Raw genomic sequence first — 21,543 nt, 5'->3', positions numbered from 1 at the left:
TTCGTAAAGAACTTCGCTGATATTATAGCCACGCTAATAAGATTAACGAACAGAGACTAAGCGTTTATCTAGAGTCTAGACGAATAGGCTGCCTTTAAAGAGGTTAAGAGGAAGTTCTGGGAAGAACTAATTCTAAGATAATAGGTCTTGAGTAATAAGAACTTTATAGAGACCGACTACTTCGGGTTTATATTAAGAGGTGCTCTGACTTAATAAGACGAATAAGGATACTACTATATAATCGTGTATTACTCGCGAAAACTTATAGGAGCGGAGTATAACTACTCAATTTATAATAAGGAGACACTAGCGATTATATATTACATAATATACTAAGGAGCTAAGCCCGTAAGTTATAGTCGCTTTACGATCCCATCTAATTATAAGGCACTAGAATACTTTATAATAACGAAAATACTTAATAAGAGATAGCGCTAATAGGCCGGTAAGCTAGTATAACTCGACTTTATACTAGAATACTATATAAGTACTAATAACCATATTACCGATACTCTCTCGCGGAGAGTATAAAATAAACTAAAAGACTTATATAATAAACGGGTATAAGCCCGATATATATAATTAAGCCTGGGGGCCTTAATTCTAATAAAGATTTATCTCCTTCGCGAGAACCTATACGTATTTAAAGCCGATAATAAATTATAACGATTATAGAACTCTATAGCGAAGGAAGACGACTAGTACCGCTTAGCTATTTAACCTGTATCTATAGGAGAACGGTAGTTTCCCCCTTTATTAGGTCTCCAAGCTTAGATCACGGAGTATAGGATCACCTTAAAAGGCCTATTAACGTTCCGAGATCGCCTTTAGATTCCGGGAGCCTAAGAAGGGTATATATTATAAACCCTAGTAATCTAGGGAATACACGACTCTATAATTAGAGGCTACCCGGGGTAAAAAAATATAATCGCCCTTATAGCGAGACGCTATTTCTAGCTAGGTATAAATAAAGATAGCTATAGGTTTATACGGAATTACGATATCTATAATTAAAGCCATTCTTAAAGGAGCGCTAGATAAAGGCTTTTAAAGCTATTACCGGTTCCTAAACGAATAAGAAGCGATTTATTAATAGACTTTATAACGGACCTATTACCCGCTACAGAAAAGAAGTATATATGTCTTTAGGTTATTATAACCCGATTAACGGAGGCTATTACCCTTAAAGCGATAGACTCTATAAAGGCAGAAGTCTACGCTAAACGGTTCTTATATTATTCTTTCTGATTCCACGGTATACCCCGTTTAATTATAAGCGACTAAGACTTTAACTAAATAAACCGTTTCTAGCGATACTTTTATACACTAGCTAGAATCGAATACTGATTAAGTATAGCCTATTACTATTAGACCGATATCCTTACCGAATAAGCGAATTGAAAGGCATGAGTATATCTCTAAGTATTCGTTTATCACGCCTAAGACGATTAGGATAAGCTACTACTTATAGTATAATTAGTGTTAAATAACCGAGAGAGCTTAACTATAAAGATAAGCCTGTTTTTCTTAAAGCACGGATACTATATCAATCCTCTCTAAATCCACGAAGAACTAAGTAGCGGCGCGTAGGAGCTTACTGCCTATAACTTACTATATCGTCTTTAAAAGGCTATGCAGTTCGCCTAAGCCACGATAACGGCTATATAACTATTATAGAAAGAGTCTATAGATAAATATCGTATACTAGCAGAACAGTGCTAAGAGCACGACCTTCTTTAGTATAACGAAAGCAAAGTCCGCAGACTTTAGTTAAGGAAAAGATATCACAGAAAAGGCTCGATAGCTTAGAATCCTAGAGTAGCTGTAGTATATTCGTTAACTAAGCCATAACTTTAAACCAAGACTTTAACTAAAGGGATTAAACTGTATGCCTTAACGCGTACAGGGATAGATTTGGATGAGTGGTCTGTGCGCGACTATCGGGCCGATTATATACCGACGGCTCTACGGTTATCTTATTACACTGCCCCCTATTTAAAGAGTCTCGTGTCGTAGACTTATATTACCGTGATACCTTTAATATTACCGTGATCTAATTCTATACGAACCGTTATAAAAAACGAGTACCGGTATTTATATGCCCCCTGTTGGGTATTTACTGTCCACTTAACTCTAAGTAAGAAGGTAACACGATCGCGTGTATTAGTAAGATCTTAGCTATAAATGTTTTATACCTATACACGTTAGAGTAGATAATCAGGATTACGTGATCTATAATATAGTTACGTGACTCGAGTATTAGGATTATATAATGTATAGTAATATTATAGGTTAACCCCTTAAAAGTATAGTTCCGGTATAAGGCCGGAACCGCTAATTAGCACGCAGATCCGACGCTCGGACCTCGCGCTACCCTTACCGGGGATTCGTATAAACCTAGTAAATCCTACACTTCCCTATAGACCTTTTCCTTTCCTTTCCTTAATTCTAGCTAATATAATTATTTGGCCTTACTTAATACGATTAACCTATAACTAGCTATTTATATAGCTAGAATTTAGCGAACCCCACGCGCTATATTAGCATAGCCTTAGATACGAACGCGCCGGTAAGTAGCGGCGGTCCTATAAACCCCGCCGAACTAGCTAAGTAGACGGATAAAAGGATTACCGAAGCTATTAATATAACGCTTAGTCCCTTATAAGAATAAATGGCGTAATAATAAGAGCTACTTTAATAACTTGTGAACGGTCTCGTGAACGCCTAGGCCCCGTAGTAACTTACTCCTAACCTCGCGCCTCCCTTAAAGGGAGCCCCTATAGATATACCCGTAGAGTTAGTAGTAAGCCCTCCTACCCCGGTAACCCCCGCTCCCCCTTAAATCGAAGTCCCGTAGGAACCACGCCCGCTACGTACTAAGCCTTTACCGTACCCCGCGAAGTTTAGTAGAAGATAAGCAGAGTACGCTATTTAGTTATAGTAAATATATAAAAAGCTTTAGCTAAATAAACACTTATTTAATAACTAAGCTAAAATATATTACTATATTAACTCGTGCCTAAAAAGGAGTGCTTAGTAAGTGGTATTAGCCTCCTACGCCGCTAAAGGGCCGGGGGGTACCCGCGACCTAGAATCGTTCCTTTCCTACCTAGAGCGTATATATAAGGACTAGAACGAATAGCCTTATACGGCCTTCGCGCTACGTTCCCTTAGATAGCGCGAGGAATAAGCCTTCGCGTAGTTCCTACCGAAATTCGAGAAGCAGATTACTTAAGTAGGCGGTAGCGAGTAAGTAGACTTAGCGAAGATTATATTCCTTAAGGGAGCCCTAAGCCAAAAGCTATATAGCGCCTTAGTCACCGCGAAGTTACCCTATAATTACCCTAATTAGGTCGCCGAAGTCTAGAGTATCGCCTAAAAGCTAAAAGGCCTATACGTAATTAGCAGGAATACTTATATACCGAATTAAACCCAGAACTAGGAGACTAACGCCGACGGAGATATTACGATAAACAGGATTAATTAGGTCCGGCCCGATATAACTATAGACCGACCTTATAATAACAGAGAATACTAGGAGTATAGGAAAAAGGGATATATCCGTCCGAACTATAAGTCCCGGGTTAAAGGCTTAAAGGCTAAGGGCGCCCGCGTAGGGAAGGTTTAGGCCGGGGATAGCGATATCGCTATAAGTTCGGATAGTTCGGATAATAAAGAGTCGGAAAAAGAATAGCTCTAATATAAAAATAGGCGTTAGAGCCGATAGCCGCTTTACGGCAGGAGTAGCAGGCGTTTAAATACCTAGCTAGCAGCGACTTAGCCCTAATATTAACGCGAGTAAATAAAAGATATATATATACTTTTATAGATACGGCTTATAACCACTATACTACTATAAATAAACGCTTTACTTAAAGACTTTAGTTACTATTAGTCGATAAAGAAAACGATTATTAAAAGGATTCTGGGATACGTCTAAGCCGGCTATTAACGCTAGGATCGCCGCGTTTAAGCTTAAGATTAGCGGCTATATATAATAAGTCTTCGCCTATATAGTGGAAGGACTAGATTAGGATATATTCCCAGGGAAGCTATAGCCAGAATATAACGATATTATATATTACGCGAAGAATTATAGACTATACTATAAAGTCGCTAATCTTAACCTACGACTAATAGACGAAGAAGAACTAGCCGATATACGAGTTATCTGCGAGGTAAGGCTAGTCTCGGGATCGGTGTTTACGGCTATAATATCATAAATAAAAAGGGGGTTAAAAGGAAAAGAAAGAGACGAGTTTAACGCCTTAATCTATGCCGTTAATATATAGGATATCGATAAGGCCCTCCGTAAAAAGGAACTAGTAGACCCTTAGGACTATATCCCTACGAATATACTATAAGAGTTCGGCGACCTCTTTACGCCTAATAAGGCTAATAACTTACCCCCCCACCGACTAGGTACCGACTATAAAATCACCATAAAGTAAGGCCCTAATAGACTTAAGCGGACCCTATTATAGGGGCCCCTTTATAGTATATTAAGGGAAGAGTTACTAATACTCTAGAAGATACTTAATAACCTAATAGATAAGGGATTTATATAAGCTAATAGCTTAGCGGTGGCTATACTAGTCCTATTTGTGAAGAAGCCAGGGGGCGGGTTACGCTTTTATTATAACTATAGAGTCTTAAACGCGATTACTTAGTAAGATCGCTATCCCCTTCCTTTAATCACCGAGACCCTATATAACTTAGCTAGCGCTAAGTGGTCCATAAAGCTCGATTTAGTCGCTGCCTTCTATAAGATCCGTATAGCTCCCGGATATAAGAGTAAAAAAGCCTTTAGAACACGCTTTAGTCTTTTTAAGTAGCTAGTATACCCCTTTAGACTAAGCGGCGTACCCGCTACCTTCTAACGCTATATTAACTAAACGCTATAGGAGTTCCTTAACGACTTTATTATTATATATATCGATAATATCCTAATCTACTCTAATAGATCTTATAAGAGATTATAAAGCGAAGGTCCGGCTCTTATTACGCAGGCTTATAGACGCCGGCCTAAACCTACACCCGGCTAAATACGAGTTTGGTATAAGACTAGTAAAATATCTAGGGTTTATTATTATAATAGATAAGGGAGTGTTTTACGACCCTAAGAAGCTAAAGGCTATTCGCGACTAAGAGGCGCCTACCCCCGTAAAAGGAGTACGAAGCTTTTTAGGGTTTACGAATTACTACCGGATATTTATCTACGACTTTATAGGTATTATGGCCCCCCTCTTAGTATTAATAAAAAAAGACCGGCTTTTTAGGTAGGGAGCCGAAGAAGATGCCGCCTTTAAGGAGCTAAAACAACTTTTCTAGATAAAACCCGTCCTATAATTATAGAACCCCGATTATAAAACAATATTAAAGACTAACTACTCGGGTTACGTGTTAGGTAGTATCCTATCCTAGGTAGACGAATAAGGATATCGCTTATTATCGCGTACTACTCGCGTAAGCTTACCCTAGCGGAGTATAACTACCTTATTTATAATAAGGAGATATTAGCTATTATAAGCTATATACTTACCTAAAAGGCAGAACTAACTAGCTACGGATAATTAATAATATTATCGGACTATAAGGCGCTTAAGTACTTTATGACTAAACGGTCCCTTACCGAAAAGCAGAACCGCTAAGCTAGCGAACTAGCCTAGTTTAACTTCGTGTTAGAGTATAGGCGAGGTATTAAGAACTTTATAGCGGATACGCTCTCTTATCGCGAACAGAACGCCCTAAAGGATTACTTAAATAATTAAGAATAAGGATAAGTGATTTAATTAATACCTAATACCGCGATCCCTATAACGGTCCCTAAGTCGGTTATATAAAGGACTTCTATTAAGCGTATATTCGAAGTAAATAAAAACCTTTCGCGACTTTAGGATAAGACTATAGCGACCGACCCTTAGTATTAAGGTATCCTCGCCGCGATCACCGCGAGAGCTTATAGCTTCGACCTATCCCTTAGACTATAACTATAGATCGCGGAATACTGCCTTAACCCCGTAGGTTATATAACCTTCCGGGATCGTCTCTGGGTCCCGAGCTCTAAAGAAGACTCGCTATTAAGGGGACGCTTAGTATAAGCGATCCACGACTCTATTATCGGCGGCTACCTAGGTAAGGAAAATATAATCGCTATAGTAGCCTAATAGTTTTTCTAGCCGGGTATAAATAAGGCTATAGGGAGTTTATCTATAACTATAATCTATATAATAGGAGTAATTAATAGCAGAATATAAAGCGCGGACTATTAAAGCTATTACCTATACTAAAGCGAATTCGTAGCTACCTCGTAATAAACTTTATAATAGACCTGCTATTTATTAGCGAGGATAGGGCGCGTTTTCTATAAGTAATCACGGACCGGCTAACGAAATCAGTAATATTAAAAGCGATAGAAACGATAAAAGCAGAAGCCTACGCAAGACGCTTTCTACACTACTATTTTAGGTTTTACAGTATACCTCTCTTAAGTATTAGCGATTAAGGCTCGAATTAGACCGGGAGGTTCTAGTAATACTTTTATAAACTTATAAAGATTAAATAGCGGCTTAGTATAGCTTATTACCCTTAAACTAATAAAGGACCCGAGAAACTAAACTAAGATATCTAGGCCTACCTTTATACCTTTATATACTATTCCTCGGATAACCAAGGTCGCCTATTACCCGCCGCGTAGTTATCGCTTAATAGCAGGAAAAGCTTAATAACCTAGCTAAGCTTTTTTTTTTTAAACACGGGTTCTATATTAACCCTATCTAAGTCTATAACCCCTCGCCTATATACTTAAAAAAAGCTACCGCCTATAATCTACTAAGTCACTTATAAGGGGCTATAAAGTGCGTATAGGTAGTTATAGCCTCGAAGTAACTATAAAATAAGGAAACCGTGGATAAGCGGCGACTCTTAGCGGAACGCTTCGAAGTAAAAGACCTTACTTAGCTATCTATAGCTAATTATTCTACGCCTAGGCCGTTAAATAAGCTAAGTTAGTCATACTAAAAGTATAGAGTAATAAGAGCGATTAACTCCTATATCGTCGAGTTAGACGTGGCCTTAGGGATATATCCCCGCTTTTATATCGATATCCTAAAATAAGCTAGCCGCGACCCCCTCCCCGGATAAGTCGTGACCGACCCTTAGCCCGAACCGATCCCGGACACCCTTAATAGCGATAAGGAGTAGGAAATAAAGAGTATCCTATACGCGTAGAATAAACGGTAAGGTCGCGGCGTGCGACGTAAAGTACTAGTATACTAGGCGGGTTATATAGAACCTACTTAGGAACCACTAGACGCTATAAGGCAGACTAAAGCGTTAGACGCCTTTAAAGCAGAATACGGCCCCGCTACTAAGAATAACAGACCTTTACCCGAATACACTATAAGGAATACGCGAGGATAAAAAGAACTTAGTACGAAAAGGGCGCGGCTTATAGCCGTAAGTTAATTAAAGGGAGGGAATTCACCGGCCCCCCCCCCGGGTATCTAGAGAGGTAGATAGTGCATCCGTAAAGGACTTTAATTGGCGGTATTATTACCCGAGCCGCCCTTATTACTATTACTGCTATTACTAGTAGTAGGATTACTACCCCCCTAAAGGGCGGCGAGAATACCCTCTAGGAGGCGCGTTATCGCGACACCTTAGTCGTGAACCTCTTAGCGGAGGGCCTCCACCTCGCGGCGGAGACCCTTACTATTATTAACGGGGGCGGAGGCGGAGGCGGTATTAATTGTGGTGGCGGCGGGGGCGGGGGGCTCCTTAAATAGTAAGGTATAATAGTTACTACGAGCTAACTTAAAAGCTTGGCGGAGCTAGACTAGAGTTAGTGGCGACCTAATAAAAGGCTTAGGAATACTTATATTATTATGGTCTAGATTATCGTATATAGCGCGACCCGTGGCGGCTATAGGATAGATAAACTTAGCGGCGCCGGGGGGGAGCTAAGGGGGTTAGTCGCGACTAGTTAGCTTATAGATTATAAGGAACTTATTAGTAAGTATATATAAGATCCTATAGCGGAGTTATAGTATTTAGGCTTTTTTAGGTAGCGCTAGGCCTAAATTTATTATAACACGTTTAATTAAACTTTATTTTAATACCCGTAATATAATTAGCGTAGGGGTAATAGAAGTTATTATAGTAATAACCGGGAGGGTGGCTCGGGCCGCGCTATCGCTTATTAAGCGTAATAGACTACCGGAGCGTTAGTAGGGCCCTCGCAGCGAAGTATAAACTCTAGTCGTATACCTTTTCTTTATTAAGGCGCTTACCGGTACTCGCTATTATAGCGATAGCCTTCTCGGCCACGTCCTTTATAGAGGGGGAGGGGGGGCAGCGGCGACGTCGCTAGGAGGTAGAGGCTCTTTAACAGTGCCCTCGCGGGTATAACAGGCGCTATAGCAGGGGGCGGATATCTAAACACACTCTATTAGCCGTGACCTAACTAAATCGGCGTAAGGACTTACTAGGAGGCTTATAATAGTTAATTAAATAATTAAAAAGATAAAAATTATAGGATTAATAAAAAGTTATAAGTATAGATCGATTATTCCGCGAGTTAGTAAGGAATAGTATAACTCTTAGCACGGAACTAATAACGGAGCTTATTATTAAAACGATATTATAGGCTTATAGAAAGAAGAATTAACTATAAATAAAAAACCGGGCGAAACTACGCTTATACTATAATATTAAACTACGTAATACGATAAAAGCTTATAGAGCTATTTATTATAATAGTTTATAAATACAAAAGAAGGAGTAACTAGGCGTTTTTAATATAAAGAGTAGGCGCTCGGCATAACACGGAACGCCAGCGACTTAGGAGTAAAGTCGCCGCGAACGCCGCGCGACTTAAATATACCCGATATAAGGGAGGATACACGCCTCGCTCGCGACACGTTTAAGTAAAACGGATTCGGTCCTTAGTTATTATAGCCCTGGGGGGGGGGGGGGTGGAATATCACGGGTTAACCTCTCGAGAGTATAGTTCCGGTATAAGGCCGGAACCGCTAATTAGCACGCAGATCCGACGCTTAGACCTCGCGTTACCCTTACCGCGGATTCGTATAAACCTAGTAAATCCTGCCCTTCTCTATAGAGCTTTTCCTTTCCTTTCCTTAATTCTAGCTAATATAATTATTCGGCCTTACTTAGTGCGATTAACCTATAACCAGCCGTTTATAAGTAAGGTGCTTAGTATAACGATATTATATATTCTAAAGACCTTAGAGTTACTAAATATATAGGCAGAAATAGCTATAATATAGTGACTTAAGATATATAGTATTAGTTATAGAGATTAATATTAATATTATATATATAATAAGTAATAACTATAATAATTATAAGTATAATATCTAAGTTAAAATCAATGGTATATAGTTATAGCTATATAACTAGACGTGTACTTAGTAACCAGCTTAAGCTATACTATAATACTATAAGTATTATATGTGTATATATACTTTGTATATTATATAAATATACTAGGTATCGTAAATACAATATCTTCGTTATAACTTAAGCTAATAACGTGGCGTGATAACCGTTGCGTAGGCTGTTTACGTAATAGCCGCGACCTAATCGTTTCAGGTGTTTTGCTAGCCCCGGATCCAGGAAGAAATCCTAGAAGTCAGCTCTTTATATATACTTATAAACTCGCGTAATGAGCAGTAATCCTACGGATCTACGAATTTAATAGCTTTTACTTAATTATCCTCTTTTTAGCGCATATAGCCTATTACTTATAGCCTGATTTATTAAAAGGTTATAAGCCCGGGTCCGTAAAGAAGGAAATCTACTCTTTTCTACTCTTTTATTCTACTTGAAATACTAAAAAGACTCTTACCTGTCTTTTTAGGCTATCCCTTTATCCTCACCTAGTTGTAGATCCTTATTTCTAACTATACGAAATTCCTCTATCTCCCGAAAATAGCTAATCGAATCGAACTATTTATACCGATACCACGGTTTAAACCTCTTCATTCTTCTTAATACGGTTATTAAGAGCCGTGCTAAGTAAGCTTTTTCTAACCGGGAAGAACCACGGGATCGGAATAAGACTATTTGTTATAATCGGATATACTATTCCTTTATTTATAAAGGAACTTTTTAAAAAAGAAGAAAATTAACGAATACGTGGATTAAACGTAGTAGCTGTTTGAAAGCTCTTATAACTACTCTACGAATAATAGCTATAATAATTAAGCCACTTAACTTACCGCGCTGCTTATAATAATAGGATATTATAATATAGTATATAAGCTTTTAGTAAAAGTCCGCCTATAGAAATCCTATTATTCACTTAGTATAAGTATCGGTTTGCTTCGTGCCGCGAGATCTACAAAGAGCTTCACCGTTTAGACCCACTTTTAGACCTATTTTTCGAAGCTAGATTAACTAGAAATATACCTTTAGCTCGGTATTCTTTATTTCTATTCTTTATTAATAACATAATAAAGAAAAAGGAATAAAGAAAAACTAATAAAAATATTAAAATAAACCGTTAAAGAACTTAGTTAATTCTGACTTAAATAAATAATAAATAATACCATTCTACTAGTTAAAAATAGCTTAATAAAAATCTATTAAAGAATCTCTATCCGGAAGCTTTAGGGTAGTATAGACTATTAAAACTAGACTATAGGAATATAAGCTTACTTTGCTTATAAAGGAATATATCTAGACGACGTTATAAACCCCTTCTAGTAAATCCTTCTATATAATAGAAGGAGGAATCTTTAACGTTAGCTAGAGATATACTCTCTGCTTTTTTAGATAGTCCTTTAACCTAGGTTTAAGGAATAAACGAAGCTTCGAATATTGTTACGGGTTAACCCCGTGGAGATGATCCGGTAGAGCACCGGATCTTCCGACTAATCATACCGCGTGTCTGGTGGGTCGCCGCGATATTATATTTCGGTCGTAAGTGCCTATAGAGATTTCTCCTTTTCCTTCTTTTCTCCTTAGCTTTAGATAATTTAATTATTCGGCCTTACTCTATAAATAACTTATAACCAGCCGCTTATATATCTAAAGCTTAGCGAAACCTATACGCTACGCCTATAAAGATAGATTACTAGTTTAATCCACCTCCCGGCCCTCCGTTACGCCTAGCGGGCGAGTCGCCCGAGGCTACGGAGTAGAGGAGGGAGATTATTAACCCTTTATAGACTTAGGTCGCCACCTTAACCACCTAGATCTAAGAATAACAGAGCGCTATTAATTAACTACTATAAGCGATATAAAACTAATAACGTATAGCTACGCCGCGCCTAACCACCCTATTAAAGGAGGTTATATAAGGCTCCTAAACGCCTACCCCTATACACACGCCTAACCCGACGCCCGCTATGAACCTATAAACCAAAGCACTCCTACCACTATAAAGGTTTAATAGAAAACGCTTAGAGTACGCGAGCTAGTTATCCGAAATATATAAGAAGCTCCTATTAGATTAATACCTCTTCTAGAGCCCTCGCGAGAAGTGGTACTTTATTAACGCCTACCTAGATAAAGCCCCTCGCCGCGTCGTCGCCTCCTTCTAGGCGGCGGGCGGAACCGATAGTTAATACGACCCCGAAGACTTCCTTAATTACCTTAATCGTATATATAAGGACGTTAACGAATAACCTCGCGCGGCTAATACCCTATAAACGTTACGATAACGCGAAGACTAAGTATTCGGTAGTTTTATACCCGGCTTTAAATAATAGCTAGCTATCGCGGGGGGGGGGGGGGGGGGTTAATAGGATAACACGGCGAAGATCATATTCCTGGAAGGAGCTCTTAGTAGTGGCCTCCGTGCCGCTTTTATTACTACGAAACTCCTAAATAATTACCACGCTTAGGTGGTAAAGGTATAGAGTATTACTTAGAGACTCGAAGCCCTCGCCACGAGGCTATATTTTAGTTTAATACCCTATAATAGTAATAATAATAATAACTATGCCCGCGATCACGACGGCGATATGAAGATAGGAGGGGTTAATCGAGTATAGACTAAAAGGAAAGAGATAAGAGAGTGCTATAACTATGGAAAAAAGGGATATCTTACTAGGAAATACCGCTTAAAGAAGAAGGACGCTAAAGATCTAAAGGAGAGCCGCGTGGCTAAAGTCTTAGCCACCTTGGACGATAAGATAACCTATACAGGGGTTATAGATAATAACGAAGACTCGGAAAAAGAATAGCTCTGGTATAAAAACGGGCACCGGAGCCTACTATAAAGGAATAAAGGGATTAAAAAGAGTTTATATTATAGTCGCGAAATAGTTATTTAGCTCTTATATAAGCGCGGATAAATAAGAAGTTAATTACCGCTTTTATAGATACTAGGTATAACTATTACGCTATTATAAGCGAACGTGTTATAAAGTCCCTCCGCCTCCTATTAGTCGATAAGACCAGAAGACCCCTCTTAGGGTTCTCCGATACTATAGGGTCCACTAAGAGTTCCGGTATCGCTATATACGATCTTAAGATCGGTAAATATATATAACGGTTATTCACCTATATAATACCAGGACTAGATTATAATATATTGCTAGGAAAACCTTAAATAAAATATAACGATATCACCTATTACGTAAAAAGGCGTCGCCTCTACCACGGAGTGGCTCGGATTAATATCCGACTCTAGGGCGAAAAGGAGCCCGATAATATTAAAGCTATTCGCGGAGCTTAAGTAGTGACCGGGTCGGTGTTCGCCGGTATTATATAACGGTTATAAAGGAAGTAATGGTTTAAAAAAGAGGAGCTAGCGCTTTACGTAGTTAGTATTAAAGATATCGATAAGGCCCTCCGAGGTAAGTCCTTAGTCGATCCCCGGAAGTATATCCCGGAAAAGATCCTATAACGATTCCCTAATTTATTCTCCGATTCGTAAACGAACCGCCTTCTACCCTATTAACCGGGGGTAAACCATAAAGTGAACCTTATATAAGGGCCCGACGGTAAGGAGCCAGAACTACCCTAAGGGCCTTTTTATAATATATGCAGAGAAGAACTGCTAGTCCTGCGGAAGACCCTTACTAACCTAATCGATAAGGGGTTTATATAAGGTAATAGTTTGGCCGCCGGAGCTTTTATTCTATTTATAAAGAAGCCGGGGGGTAGGCTACGATTCTGCTATAACTACCTCGCTTTAAATACGATTATATAAAAAGACCGCTACCCTCTCCTACTAATTATAAAGACACTCCGAAACCTAGAATAAGCTAAGTGGTTTATAAAACTTAATATAATTACTATATTCTATAAGATCCGAATAGCCGCCGGCTACGAAACGAAGATAGTATTCTAAACCCGATTCGGCTTATTCGAATAGTTAGTATACCCCTTTAGACTTAGCGGCGCCCCCGCGTCCTTTTAACGATATATTAATAAAACGCTATAGCGTTACCTTAACGATTTCGTTACTACCTATATCGACGATATCCTAATCTACTCGAGTAAATCCCTACGCGATTATAAGAAGAAGGTTAATATAATACTATAGTTACTAAGCGACGTAGGGTTAACGCTTAATCCGGTAAAGTACGAGTTTAGCGTAAAGACCGTGAAGTACTTAGGGTTTATAGTTATCGCCGGTTAGGGTGTTTCGTGTAACCCCGATAAGCTTAAGGCGATTAGAGAGTAAGAAGCCCTAACCTTAGTAAAGGGAGTCCGAAGCTTCTTAGGCTTTATAACTATTACCGTATATTCGTGGAGAACTTCGCCTATATCACGGCCGCCTTAATAAGACTAATAAAAAAGGACCGAGTATTCTCCTAGGGTCCTAATAAATAAGCGGCCTTCGAAGAAGTTAAGAAGAGGTTCTAGGAAGAACCGATCCTACGGTAATAGGTCTTAAGTAATAAGACCTTTATAGAAACCGATTACTCGGGATTTATACTAGGAGGTGTATTAGTTTAAGAAGAGGAATAGGGATATCGTTATATAGTCGCTTATAATTCGAGGCGACTTATAGGAGCCGAGTATAGTTACCCTATCCACGATAAGGAGATATTAGCGATTATAAGCTATATAACGTATTAAAGAGCGGAGCTCTTAAGTTATAATCGCTTTATAATCCTATCCGATTATAAGGCCCTAGAATACTTTATAACGAAGAAGATACTTAATAAGAGGTAAAGCTAATAGGCTAGCGAGCTAGCCTAGTTCGATTTTATACTAGAATACTATAAGGGTACCGATAACTATACTACTAACGCTCTCTCGCGAAGGGAATAGGATAAACTAAAAGACTTCTTTAATAAACAGGAATAAGTAAAATATATATAGTTAATCCTAGAGACTTTAATCCCCCTAAAGATCCGCCTCCTTCGCGAATACCCACGGGTATTCGAAGCCGATAACGAATTATAATAGCTATAGGACGCTATAATAGAAGAAGACGAATAGTATCGCTAAGCTATATAAGCCGTATCTAAGGGCGATCGATAGTTTCCTCCCTTATTAGGTCTCTAAGCCTAGATTACCGAATACGGGACTACCTCTTAAGGACTATTAATATTCCGAGATCGCTTATAGGTGCCGGGAGCTTAAGAAGGGAGTATATTATAAATACGAGTAATCTAATTTATATACGACTCTATGATTAGAGGGTATCCAGGATAAGATAATATAATTACCCTCGTACCGAGACGCTTCTTCTAGCCGGGAATAAACTAAGACGTACGTAGGTTTATACGAAACTACGACGCTTATAACTAAAGCTATACGTGGAGGAATACTTAATAAGGTCTCTTAAAACCGCTCCCGATCCCTAAATAAATAAGGAGCGACCTATTAATAGACTTTATAACAGATCTGCCTCCTACTAAAGAGAAGAAGTGTAGGTACCTTTAGGTTATAACTAATCGACTCACGAAGGCTATTACCCTTAAAGCGATAGACTCTATAAAAGCGGAAGCGTGCGCCGAATAGTTCCTATACTATCACTTTTGTTTTTATAGTATGCCTTATTTAATTATAAGCGATAAAGGTTGTAACTAGATAAGTCGCTTTTAGCGATACTTCTATAAATTAGCTAGAATCGAATAACGATTAAGTATAGCTTATTACCCCTAGACTAATAAAGCCACCGAATAAGCGAATTAAGAAGTATAGGCGTACCTCTAAGCCTTTATTTACTACGCCTAAGACGATTAGGATAAGTTACCACCCGCCGCCTAATTAGCGTTAAATAACCGGGAAAGCTCTATAACTAAGAAAAGTCCGTTCTTCTTAGAACACGGATATTATATTAACCCGATCTAGATTTATAAGGAACTAAATAGCGATGCCCGGGAGTTTATAGCCTATAACATACTCCGTCGCCTCTAAGAAGCCACGGAGTTCGCCTAAGCCTTAATAGCAGCTATATAGCTATAACAGGAAGAGTTAGCGAATAAACGTTATATCCTTACTAAACGGCTCTATAAAGGCGACCTTATATAGCTCTTACTTATAAACGATTCTACTCCACGATTATCGCGTAAATTAAATTAGCTATACTAAAAGTATAGGGTTACTAAGGTTATTAACCCGTATATTATAGAATTAGATATACCTTCGAATATATACCCGAGGCTTTATATAGACCTCCTATAATATACGAGTAAAGACCCGCTCCCTGGTTAAATCCTATATAACCCCTAACCCGGACCGATTCGTAACGGTCTAGAGGAGGACGAATAGATAGTAGAAGAAATCCTATACGCTGGGAATAGGAAGGTAGGTAGAGGTGTGGTAAGAGAGGCGTTAGTGAAGTAGGAAGCATACGCCTAGATATCTTAGGAACCGATAGACTCCTTATAAGAATTAACCGCCCTGGACTGCTATAAAGAGAAGTATAGTCCGATTAAAGTTAATAACGGACTGTACGAATATTACGAAAGGAAGAAGAGTTATAGGACAGGCGGTAAGGATTAAATAAAGGTTAGAATAATAGTAAAACCGTCCAGGTTAATTAAATTACGGCGGATAAGCCCCGCCCCTAGTTACCGGGTTTAGGCGTCGAGATTAATATTAATACGAATATCCTCGCGACTATTAACGCTTTCCGCGATAATAGGAGATAATATAAACGCTACGACCTTGGCCTGCCTATTTATTTTCTTTCCTTTAAAGGACTTAATATCCTTTACCTTAACTATAACCCTTACGATATTCCTAACCACCTATAGGAACCGGTTAAGCCGGCGTAGGCCTTTTACCCCCGTAAAGGTAATTATCACGCTAAGAATAGGCGTAATGATAGTAGGAGGCGCCGTGATAGGTATAGGTCCACTTATTATAACGTGGGAGTCCCCGCGGGGGGGGGGGGGGGGGGGGAGGCGGTGGCTTATACCGATAAATAAGGCTTATTAGTACCCGAGTTAATAGACGTTAAGATAGGCTTATTCTCCTACGAAATACTAAAGGTCTTTTTCGAAACCCCGGACACTTTCTAGAAGGCAGAATAAGCCGCTATAAGCGCCTTTATCGCCTTAGGACTATAGAAGGGGTTATCATTAACTACCTTCGCTGCCTTTAAGAGTGCTATTAACGGACTAGTTATCCTAGGCGGAGGAGGAATACACTTATAACTACCCTTTAAGTAGTTATAGCACTTAGGATCGGGTATCCTTACTCCGGGTCCCGACTAATTATAGTAGCGCCGCTTATCCTAGCTATTAGTAATTACCTTTATATAAGCGAAGTAAAAGACTAAACGGGTCCTTTTAGGAGGATATTTTATTCCACGAGCGCGCTTTATAGGGCTTTTAACTATTATAAAAGCTTTACCCGCAGAACGCTTACCCTTAGCTTTAGCGGCTTAGGCTAACTAGGCGCGGCGGTCTATAGCTAAGGTAGGAGTAGTGATCTCCTTACTAGCCGGGGCGGGCGTAGGTGCCTCCTTACCGGTATTATTATTATTATTATTATTAGCCCCTTATATTATATATATAAGTTAGTAAACGTCGTATAAGGCTTATAAGAAGAATAGGGAAACGTACCTTAGGGGCCGGAGATAATCCTAAAAACTTAAATATCTTCTAAAGAGAGAGATAAGGGGTTAGAACGATAAAACGGTGTACGAAAGGGTAGTGGGCGATAGAAAACGCACTACTAATAGGAAAGGATATTATTAAAGAAAAGAAGAAAAAACAGAATAATAGAGGTAACGGTAAAGTTAGTATTATTAATAAGCGAGTTATATAGTTAGGGAAGCTACGTATATCGGTTCCTTATATAGAAGGAACGGTCCTATAACCCGTCTACGAATAATAATAATATCCTTATATAACACGTTAATTAACCTTATAACTATAAAGAAAGCCCGTCTTAAGAGCCCTTTAACGAATAAAAGAGTTATTTAAGGTAAAGGAGCTGCTAAAGGTTATTATTTAATTAATAAAGAGACGTTATTTAATTAAATAATAACGCTTTACTAATATACCGAAAATTAACGGCTTACCGAGGGGAGGAGGGGGGTAATATTACGGGTTAACCCCGTGGAGATAATCCGGTAAAGCACCGGATCTTCCGACTAATCATACCGCGCGTCTGGTGGGTCGCCGCGATATTATATTTAGGTCGTAAGTGCCTATAGAGATTTCTCCTTTTCCTTCTTTTCTCCTTAGCTTTAGATAATTCAATTATTCGGCCTTACTCTGTGAATAACTTATGACCAGCCGCTTATAAATATATAGGAGAAACTAAAGGATTTATATAAAGCAAAGGGATTCTAGGCCGATTATATTATCCCGACTTTTTCTTTAACCTCTTGCCTTTAGAATTCCCTAATCTTAAGGCGTATTTATATAAAATATAAAAGATACTACTTACCTTAAGGTAAAGAGGTATATGCTTTTCTGATAGGGTGGTCTTTACCTGGATTCTTAATGGTCCTAATAAAAGATACGAATCGATAGTAGGATAAATAAATTAAGCTCTCCGTCACGATATAACCAGTTATATACTAGATAAATTAATAGCGTAATTAATAGATGGTTTAAGAAAGGTCGATTACCCGTCGAATACTCTCCTTATATAACGTTTAAAACTATAGAAGAATAAGAAACCCTGGAAGAAAATGAAGAGTTTATTCTATAAGAACTATAATAAACCGGGCTATATGCCGACTATTATTTTCTATATCCTAAAAAAGCACCTAAGAACTAGGTAATAAAGGATAATTCAGGATTAAGGAAAAATACTTAAAATAGGGTCAATAAATCCTAGTCCTCTTAAAAGGATAGGGAAAAGAAAAGAGGAAAGACAAGTCTCTCTGGAAGAGAGAAGCGTATAATAAACCTCGTACTAAAGGCTAAGGAATAGCACGCCTTAGATATGTCTTTAGACGAAGAAGAGAATAACGACGAATCTGCTGCGGTTAATATAATTTTAGATTAGAAGAATTAACCGCAGGATAAACCGCAGGAAAAAGAAAAAGAATAGGCAGACGATGATAAAGATAAAGAGGCCGGCGTTATCTTTAAAGACGTCCTCCCTCTTCCTTTTCCTCTTCTAAACCGTCCGAATCCTTTTATAAAGGATCTAATAGATATAGATCAGATTATCATCGGGGCTACGGCGTATGTTATTGTAAATAAAAGACTCTTTTGTACTTATTCTACCAAAGAGATAACTGTTTGTTAGGGTCAGGTAAAAGAAATAAAGATATAAGGTGAAGGAGACTACGTGATAAAATTCAGAGATACTAGAAAGCTTCTGCTTTTAAGAGAGTGCCTTTATATACTGGAAATAGGCATAAATATTATTAGTCTCTCTCGTCTTAATAGTGAAGCTCGCGGTCTTACTAGAAATAAAAAGCTCTTATTATTTAATAATAAAGAGTCCCTCTTTCTTTATATAACGGCTCTGCTTCATAACAGGCTATACTATGCTATAGCACAGGCACTATCGTACAGGGGGGGCTAAGTATCTAAAAATAAATATAATAAATACTAGAAAAAACATAAAGACAGTGTTATAAAGAGGTATTTTAGCTAAAGAACAGTCTTAAGACTTAACTAGAATAAAGAAGCTTCAAAAGTTCAAAGAACAGGTTTTAAAGAAATTAAATAAATAAAGAAATATAAAGGGGTTAGTTAAACCTTAATAAAGAAATAATATAATAAAGAAACCTTAACCTCTTTAACCTTGAGAAGGGCTTTAGAAACAAAGCGAGCATAATAGCCGTCGAAGGACTACTGCTATAACTGAAAATATAACGCTATGGTATAATAGAATAGAATATATTAACCCTACTACCTTAAAAAGTCTCTATACTAATACTCTTTAAAACAGACTATAATATAATGAATGAAGAGTTAACTGAAATACAGAGCTATGATACCTATAAAAGAAGTAAGTCTATTATACTTACGAATGAATATTTAGTTAATAAATATAAAGACTATTCCTATTTAGAAAAGGTTTATATAGATCTTTACAGACTGATCGAACCTTTTTCTTATAATAAAAAGCGTTGGACTTTGTTTATACTAGACCGTTCCACCCGGTTTCTATGGGTATAACTGCTCTTAAATAAGTCTAAAACGACGCTTATAATAGCTATAAAAGAGTAGAAAGCTTAGGTGGAAAATAATAATAATAATAATAATAATAATAATAATAATAATAATAATAATAATAATAATAATAATAATAATAATAATAATAATAATAATAATAATAATAATAATAATAATAATAATAATAATAATAATAATAATAATAATAATAATAATAATAATAATAATAATAATAATAATAATAATAATAATAATAATAATAATAATAATAATAATAAATCTCTTACTCCGCTATCCTATCTAATCTAATCTAGGAGCCCTGTTTAGGCTATACGGTCCTTCTTAGTTAGTTATAGGGGGGAAAAACCCTTTTAGGTAAAAAAACCCCTATCCTCTCCTTATAAGGGTTAGTGCCGCACCGGGGCTATAGTGGCCCCGGTGGTGACTTAATACGTATCTAGATCTTACCTCTAGTCTAGTAGTTAACGGGAAGGTAGTACCCTAGGGGTTTCGAGTTGGCCTAGGGGGCGGCACCCTATATAGGGGGCCGAAAAAGGACCGTAGCAGTTCCGCGCTCCCGGATTCCTCCTTATACCGGGGTGGCCGGTTTTATTTACGCGTTCCCTTAGGCGGGGGTTTAGTAGGAGTACCTGCCTTTATTATATATGCCTGCTGTATTCGGTAGCCTTCTATAATAATAGCTAGGTTAATTAAAATTTTTAAAGGCCTCCGCCCTTTTATTTATTTTTCCTTTTATAACCCTTAATTCAGGTTTTCATAAGTTTTTCGGGTAAGCCGCCCCTCTAATCCCGCCTCCTCCGCCGGTTCTATACCGTAGTTACTAACGATTGGCGTTTAGTCGTAGTACTAGATAGGGTCTTTTCCGCTATGGCTTTTTTATACGTAATAGCGTGGGCAGGAGGCCGGTGGCTTTAAGGCGGGCTAATAAGATAGGTTATAGTTAGTTAAAAGAAGTAATTAAGAATAACTAATAACTCTATTCCGTTAATATAAGTAGAGGGGGCGCCGTAGAGGGCGAGTATGAGGTCCGTGTTCGGTACTAGCTGCTTCTTAAGATACTGCCTAAAAAGAATTCTAAGAAGAAAAAGAATACTCGTTATTACGAGGCGGGCGCCGTTTAAGTCCTATTATAGGTATTCCTAGGGGGTGCCCTTAGGGCGCTAGGGTAATAATATTGGGCTACCGCTACTAACTTTAATTAGTTATCTTAAATACACTAAGCGCCTCGGGGGCGATAAGCCCGAAGATATAAAGCTTTACGCTAATATTACCGGGAAGGGTGCGGCGTGCTATTAATATGCTAATAGCCGTCGGCCTTAAAAGGATATAAGTCGGTTTTATAGTGGTATCCTAGGGGTACCGAAACGGAGTAACGGGGTTTTAATAATTTAGAGCAGGATCCGGCCACGGCCATAAGGTAATAGTAGCGTGTTTTAGAATACTATTAAGAGTTTATAGAGGCGGTTAACGGAGGTAATAAAGGAGTGGTTATAAGTCGTGCCCATAGAGGTACCGAAGCTATACCGCGCTAACTTAGGGCAGGCCCGAGGTTAACTTATAGCGGTAATAGCTTCCTTTCAGCGCGCCGCTAGGCGTGCTCGCCCTGGTAGCCGCCGCCGCGGTAATACTACCCTGGCTAGTCTAGAACGTCGCTTAAACCGGCTAGAGGGTATAATCGCTATCCTATTAATAGTGGCTATAAGTGTCGTTATAGTCCTTTAACGGTATAATAAAGCTAATATAATATGATAGGGACGCGAATATAATACCGATAGTTTATAACGGTCACGAAGAGATGGAACGGAAGAGGAAGATCTAGAGGAAAAGAGGCAGTTTGAATTATGGAAGACTGTGAAGACTATAGAAGTAAGATACAGAGAGAGAGAGAAAAAGGAAAGGAAGAGGGAGGCGGGTAGCCTGGTATATATAACCGTTTCCTACGGCTTATTTAAGCTACTGAGTTAGTATCCAGACCCTCGAAGTATAGGTGAGG

At 38.3% G+C, this 21,543-nt stretch overlaps 1 protein-coding gene across 1 annotated transcript; it reads left to right on the top strand.

The window, feature by feature from the left end:
• Positions 1 to 1,918: 1,918 nt before the first annotated feature.
• On the top strand, positions 1,919 to 19,838 carry ACRALDRAFT_212014 (uncharacterized protein; the record flags this gene model as incomplete). Its single annotated transcript, XM_071023814.1, has 3 exons — positions 1,919 to 1,929; positions 10,882 to 10,918; positions 19,593 to 19,838. The coding sequence occupies 3 exons, from the start codon at positions 1,919 to 1,921 to the stop codon at positions 19,836 to 19,838; spliced, it is 294 nt and encodes a 97-aa protein (XP_070874275.1).
• Positions 19,839 to 21,543: the final 1,705 nt, after the last annotated feature.

Source organism: Sodiomyces alcalophilus, assembly GCF_042370955.1.
Source record: "Sodiomyces alcalophilus JCM 7366 unplaced genomic scaffold ACRALscaffold_5, whole genome shotgun sequence".
Classification (NCBI taxonomy): Eukaryota; Fungi; Ascomycota; class Sordariomycetes; order Glomerellales; family Plectosphaerellaceae; genus Sodiomyces; species Sodiomyces alcalophilus.
Note: the sequence above shows the minus strand (reverse complement) of the source record. Positions and strands in the feature narration are given on the sequence as shown.